General features: G+C 39.7%; 1 protein-coding gene across 1 annotated transcript in view; it reads left to right on the forward strand.

Annotated features, from left to right (window-relative positions):
• LOC307167264 (cytoplasmic dynein 2 heavy chain 1-like) overlaps nt 1–7,500 on the forward strand; it is a gene marked incomplete at its 5' end in the record, with an annotated part of 101,921 nt that overhangs the window by 49,017 nt on the left and 45,404 nt on the right. Inside the window, 4 exons of the mRNA XM_079886251.1 lie at nt 1,780–1,906; nt 2,409–2,550; nt 3,332–3,441; nt 3,534–3,554. Of these exons, the coding sequence (XP_079742377.1) occupies nt 1,780–1,906; nt 2,409–2,550; nt 3,332–3,441; nt 3,534–3,554 (400 nt within the window). The remainder of the gene's footprint in view (nt 1–1,779; nt 1,907–2,408; nt 2,551–3,331; nt 3,442–3,533; nt 3,555–7,500) is intronic.

Consider the following 7,500-nt stretch of genomic DNA (forward strand, 5'->3'; position numbering starts at 1 on the left):
GTTTTATTTATTTAAAGAAGACTACTTTTATTCAAACTTTCAATATTAAATTCTTCCATTTTGGTTGAACATTTTGTTGTTGATTCCAACAGAGTTTGGCATTAGCGTTTTGCTAAACTAACACAATATTTGAACCCGCTTGAAAGCGTTTTCTGAGATTGCAGCATGTTTTTTGTTTTTTTCATTGATATGCTATTATAGTTTTTGTTGATATTTTGAATTAGATTTTAGTAATTTTCTTAGTTTCATTTTAAATTTTAGTTTAAGTTTTAGTAATTGTGATGTTTTTGTCTCTTTTTATTATTATTTTTTTAAACATGTATACATAGGTTTTTTAGTTTATTTATTTTAGTACTTCAAATAAAACAAGAAATGTTGTTTCAAGAAACTAGCTGAAATAATATAAGCTTAAGTTTTTAGTTTTTTTTTTTTTCTATAATACATTTTTATGCTTTTATTTTTAGTTAAAGGGGGGGTGAAATGCTCATTTTCACTCAATCTCCTGTTAATCTTGAGTACCTATAGAGTAATATTGCATCCTTCATATCTCCAAAAAGTATTTTGTTTTATTAAATTTTTAACATAAAGATAGGCTGTACCGAGTCTTTCCGGAAAAAACCGAGCGGCTGGGGGCGGGCCGTGTGGGCGAAGCTTAGCTGTGCTAACGCGCCAAGCTAGTGACAACACACAGAGACATTTGTTCAACAAACAGTTTTACTCACCGTCCGGTTCCAACGCACGACCGCGAACCTTTATCATTGTGACTGCTCGATCCTTAAGCATTAGACGATCTGCAAATCCGTAGATCTGGGCTTTGTTTATAAAACAATCATCGTCGAAATGCAGGGAACAAACAGTCTTTACACAACTCCGTTTATGCTCAGGAAAACAAACTCCATCCACGGGTTCCTTAACGCTGGGTTCTTTGGGAATCTGTGCAGGGTTGTCTTGCCCTGGCAACCAAAAACACACTTCTTTGGTGACATTGACTTCCCAAAAGCCGGGCAGGGCGCTTTGATGGCGAACTGCTTTCACTCTCTTGCTCTGGTCTAAGAGTGCGCGCGCGGCCGCGATCTTACCGGAGAAGTGCCCTTAGGACCCATATAAGGAAATTCCGCCCTATCTTACGTAAGACAGAGCCATACTCGAAAAAAACTTTCCGAAACTTGTGACAAACCGGAAGGAGTATTTTTGGAACAAAAATACTCCTTCAAACGTACAACTTAGTTTTTGAAACTTTGTCCATGTTTAGCATGGGAATCCAACTCTTTACCAGTGTAAAAAACTCAGTATGCATGAAATAGCATTTCACCCCCCCTTTAACGATAATAAAGGCCCTTGCACACTGAGTCTGAAATTCACATCCAAAATTTTCGCACGTTAAAAAATAAATACGACCTCACGTTATGTCGATCACGCTTGCACACTGCCTCCGAAACTTTCATTCGTCATCAAAAAATTCGGATCAGGTTCGATTTTCTGCGTTTTTCGCATCCGTAGCAAGCATTTTGAATGGTGTTTTGACAATTCAGAGCCACTGAATCATGAATACGAAAAAACGCATGCGAAAATTTCGGACTTCGTGTGCAAGGACCTTAACCCTGGTGCATTCTGGCATTGCCTTCACAAATGCTGCATGCAATATTGGCTTTTGGAACAATGTTCAGAGTTTGAGCATGTCCTAGATGCCTTAAATGCTGTCTATGTAGCTCACTAGTTTGTGTGTGTGTGTGTGTGTGTGTGTGTGTGTGTGTGTGACATTTCCTCTCTGGTGTCCAGATTTCAGTGTCGTACGACTGAAGCAGCGAAACTGGAGTCTGAGGTGAGCAGAGCACAGGAGACCATCAGCGCAGCGGAGAAACTCCTGCAGCAGCTGGACGGAGAACACACTCGCTGGACTGCACAGGTGTGTGTGTGTGTGTGTGTGTGTGTGTGTGTGTGTGTGGTTCAGGTATTCCTTACATTGTGGACAAAATGCCCCCACAAGCAAAGTAATACAGACGGAAAACAGCTAATAAATCAGACTAAGTGATGTTTTCTGAAAATGTAGAAATGCAGAAAGTGTTTTTGTGATGGGCAGGTTTGGTGGTAGGGTTAGTGTAATAGTATAAAACAGTATAAAAATGTCATGTCTATGAAAAGTCCCTAAGAAACATGGAAGCCGAAGGTGTGTGTGAGTGTGTTTAGGTCCAAATATATATACTATACTTATATTTATATATACACTATATTTATATATACACTATATTTTATTTTATTTTAATCTAGTGTTCTGCATGTTTCTGTGATGGTTGGTTTAGGCCATCTAAAATATCAGTAACCTGATATAAAGTCAATGGAAGTCTATGCAATGTCCTCAGTAATATCGTGAAACAAACGTGTGTGTGTGTGTGCGTGTGTGTGTGTAGGTGGATGAGATCAGTGAGGAGCTGGACACTCTTCCTAAGAGAGCTCAACTATCTGCTGCTTTCATCACGTATCTTCCTGCGGCTCATGAAGACCAGCGGCGCAGCAGCCTAGACGACTGGATGAGCAGCTCAGGACTGCAGAGTAATACACACACACACACACACACACACACACACACACACACACACACACACACACACACACACACACACAGCCTAGACGACTGGATGAGCAGCTCAGGACTGCAGAGTAATACACACACACACACACACACACACACACACACACACACACACACACACACACACACACACACACACACACACACACACACAGCCTAGACGACTGGATGAGCAGCTCAGGACTGCAGAGTAATACACACACACACACACACACACACACACACACACACACACACACACACACACACACACACACACAGCCTAGACGACTGGATGAGCAGCTCAGGACTGCAGAGTAATACACACACACACACACACACACACACAGCCTAGACGACTGGATGAGAAGCTCAGGACTGCAGAGTAATACACACACACACACACACACACACACACACACTGCCTAGACGACTGGATGAGCAGCTCAGGACTGCAGAGTAATACACACACACACACACACACACACACACATACACTAGTACTTCAACTTTTTTAATGTAATACTCAAATTTATTTTATTTCAGCTTTGTTTCAATTACCAAAAATTCATTTTTCAAAAATCATTTTTAATTGTTTTAGTTTTAGTAAACGATAACAGCGCTGTCATTAAACAGGATTACATCACCCAATCAGTAAACACACAGCATTTGACTTTGGAAAACATTGATGATTATGTTGGACACCATTTTTAGCTCTTCTGATTGGCCGAGGCTTTAACAGTGGTGCTCTCTGATTGGCAGAGTTTGATTTGCGTCACTTCCTGTGTTCTGAGAGCGAGCAGCTGATCTGGAAGGGTGAAGGGCTGCCGTCTGATGACCTGTCAATGGAGAACGCTCTGGTCATCCTGCAGGTAACACACACATAGACCACACTGTTCATCTGTGTTCCCATAATGCCCAGCGTTCACTCATTCATGTCTGTCTGTCCGCATGCTGACATCAGATTAATGAACTAAGATCATTGGTAAGATTGCACGTTTACTTAGAAGTGCTGACTTCCCATACTATCCTATACCATACCATTCCCACTATCCTATACTATCCTATACTATACTATACTATACCATACTATACCATTCCCACTATACTATACCATACCATACCATTCCCACTATACTATACCATACTATACCATTCCAGGGTTTTTCCTGGGTCAAAATTGGTCTTCGGTGGTGGCTGACCGACATGGTCATCCACACACAGCAAAGAGTACCCTAGTACCCACATGATCCGCAAGCCCAATATTGACAATAAATGTTAAATTTAAAATAAATACAAAGAAACAGTTTGTGATTTTTTTCTTATCCTATTTATTCATGAAAAAATGATCACTGTCAGGCTAGTAAAAGAAAGCGATTACAACTTATTTTATATCTATACCTTGATGTTTGTTTCTTTTGTTCCTCGTTGTTAATATTTGGTTGTTCATTCTTTTTATTTTCTTTTTTGGGGGGGCCATCATAGGGGTGGGCGATATGCCAAAAATATCATATCACAATTTTTTTTTCAGGAAAATCACGATTCACGATTTTATCACGATTCTTTTTATATTTTGTTTTTACTATTTTGTGACTGAGCATTACAGCCACATTCTTCAAAATATTAATATTAGAAAAATATTAGAAAATATTAGAAGGAAATGAATACAGGTTTGGAACAAGACAACATTAGAGTGCGTAAATGATGAGATAAGTTTTATTTTTGGGTGAACTATCCCTTTAAGGACAAGCGGCAGCGTGTTTACTGATGCTACTGTCTCTTTAAAAGAGCTGCGCGCGACGCGTCTAACGCATTTGACAAAAAGATTTACTAAATTTTCTCAAGTTTGCTTTCACTTTAGACATAACTGACTTTATGTAAACCTTGTGTGTATTTAACAGTATAAGCACAATAAGACTCGAAAGATAACTTAGTCCAGTATCCAGGCGCTGGTAGACAGGCTTTTAGTGCATGTGAGCTTCACATGCACGCGCTGAGAAACGCACGCGTTGAGAACAGCGCATCAGCACGCGAATTAAATGTTTAACCGACAGGGCGTTAAAGCACATGCAAATTATGAAGCTTTGTGAACTGCAGTGTCCTGTCCCTCGGCTCAAAGGAGTCATTAGGTCGCGAATCGGACTTTAGCGGACGTGTTGTGTGGGAAATTGGGAATCCTGGCTGTTAGGACATCACGAAAGATTTGTCAACACACACAAAAACACTTCAAACTTTTTTCTTTTTTTTTGCGTTTATTTAAATTTATGTCAGCTACATGTGCGGAATGCTTGTCACAAGTTGTAAGAGAAGATAAGGCAAAAAAAATTTGACTGCAATTCACACCCAGCGCTAATTCAGCAAAATATTCTCCGAATGCACCGCGTGAAACATGGATTCGGTCTTCCGACCTTTAGGATCAGTTGATTTTGATGCGAGGGACGAGAGCAAAGACAGAACTGAAGACGGAGAGTGCCCGCGCGGGGGTGGGGCGATGTGATCGTTCTCTCCGTCACTCCGTCAGCTAGGCAGCTGCTTCACTCACAAAACCCAATTACAGATCAAATAAGGCTTTGGCGGGACAAAAAATCGTTTTGGCGGCCGCCAAAAAATTTTCAATGTAGGAAAAACCCTGCATTCCCACTATACTATACCATACCATACCATTCCCACTATACTATACCATACCATACCATTCCCACTATACTATACCATACTATACCATTCCCACTATACTATACCATACCATACCATTCCCACTGTACTATACCATACCATACCATTCCCACTATACTATACCATACTATACCATTCCCAATATCCTATACTATACTATACTATACCATACCATACCATACCATACTATACCATTCCTACTATCCTATACTATACCATTCCCACTATCCTATACTATACTATACTATACTATACTATACTATACTATACTATACCATTCCCACTGTCCTATACTATACTATACTATACCATACTATACCATTCCCACTATATTATACCATAGCATACCATACCATTCCCATTATCCTATACCATACTATACCATACCATACCATTTCTACTATCCTATACTATACTATACTATACTATACTATACTATACTATACCATTCCCACTATCCTATACCATACCATACTATACCATTCCCACTATCCTATACCATTCCCACTATACTATACCATACCATACCCACTATCCTATACCATTCCCACTATACTATACTATACTATACCATACCATACCATTCCCACTATCCTATACCTTACTATACTATAACATTCCCACTATCCTATACTATACTACACTATACTATACTATACCATACTATACCATACCATACCATACTATACCATACCATACTATACCATTCCCACTATCCTATACCATACTATACCATTCCCACTGTACTATACCATACTATACCATTCCCTCTATACTATACCATACTATACCATTCCCACTGTACTATACTATACCATACCATTCCCTCTATACTATACCATACTATACCATTCCCCCATTCCCACTATCCTATACCTTACTCTATACCATTCCCACTATCCTGTACCTTACTCTATACCATACCCACTATACTGTACCATACCAAGTGGAAAAAAGTGGAAGAAAAAAAAGAACTTGCGTCTTATTGGTCTGTGAGTTTATATAGCAAAAATGTATCTTAATAATGGGAAAAAATGTCACTTGATTACAAGTAAAGTTTCACTGTGCAAACGGGCCTTGAAATAAAATCCCTGGCGTGAATGTCTTATTAACTTAGTAATTATTTTTTAACCGTTTTCCCTTGTCTAATATTTTGGATGTCTAATACAGCTGCTTTTTTGGAAGTATGATCTCATCTTAACTGATTGAACCATTTGACGTGTGTGTGAGAAGTTAAAATTAGTGTTCTAATGGAGTCTGGTTTCTATGGTGACCCACCGTCATGTTGCCATAGAGAACAAGTGAAATGAAAGAGCACCTGCAGGAAATAGAATCTGACAAAACCTGTCAGGAACAGCATGGCTCATATTTCACTGTGAAATCAACATAAAAAAATGTTTTTTTGCATTTAGAAAATTAAGCCTGTTTCAAGATTTTATGAACAATTAAACACATTTGTCCTCCAGATTCTCATTGTTTGGGGTGAAATATGAGCTGGACACGATCCTACTCTAGTTATACAGAAGTTATACATTATTTATTTTAATTTATCTTAAAATTATTATTTAGACAATTAATTTGTGTTATTTTCCATTGATTGGAAACTTCTCTTCTCTTTTCTACTCTTCTTGTCTGTCTCGTCTCGTCTTGTCTCTCCTCTCTTCATCTCTCCTCTCCTCTCGTTTCTTCTCGTCTCTCCTCATCTCGTCTCATCTTCTCTCGTCTCTTCTCCTGTTTTCTCATCTCGTCTCTCCTCTCCTCCTCTTCTCATCTCTTCTCCTCGTTTCTCATCTCGTCTCTCCTCTCCTCCTCTTCTCATCTCTTCTCCTCGTTTCTCATCTCGTCTCTCCTCTCCTCCTCTTCTCATCTCTTCTCCTCGTTTCTCATCTCGTCTCTCCTCTCCTCCTCTTCTCATCTCTTCTCCTCGTTTCTCATCTCGTCTCGTCTCTCCTCCTCTTCTCATCTCTTCTCCTCGTTTCTCATCTCGTCTCTCCTCTCCTCCTCTTCTCATCTCTTCTCCTCGTTTCTTCTCATCTCTCCTCATCTCGTCTCTTCTCCTCGTTTCTCATCTCGTCTCTCCTCTCCTCCTCTTCTCATCTCTTCTCCTCGTTTCTTCTCATCTCTCCTCATCTCATCTCTTCTCCTCGTTTCTCATCTCGTCTCGTCTCTCCTCTCCTCCTCTTCTCGTCTCTTCTCCTCGTTTCTCATCTCGTCTCTCCTCTCCTCCTCTTCTCATCTCTTCTCCTCGTTTCTCATCT

This window comes from Squalius cephalus (genome assembly GCF_949319135.1).
Source record: "Squalius cephalus genome assembly, chromosome: 11".
Taxonomy (NCBI): domain Eukaryota; kingdom Metazoa; phylum Chordata; class Actinopteri; order Cypriniformes; family Leuciscidae; genus Squalius; species Squalius cephalus.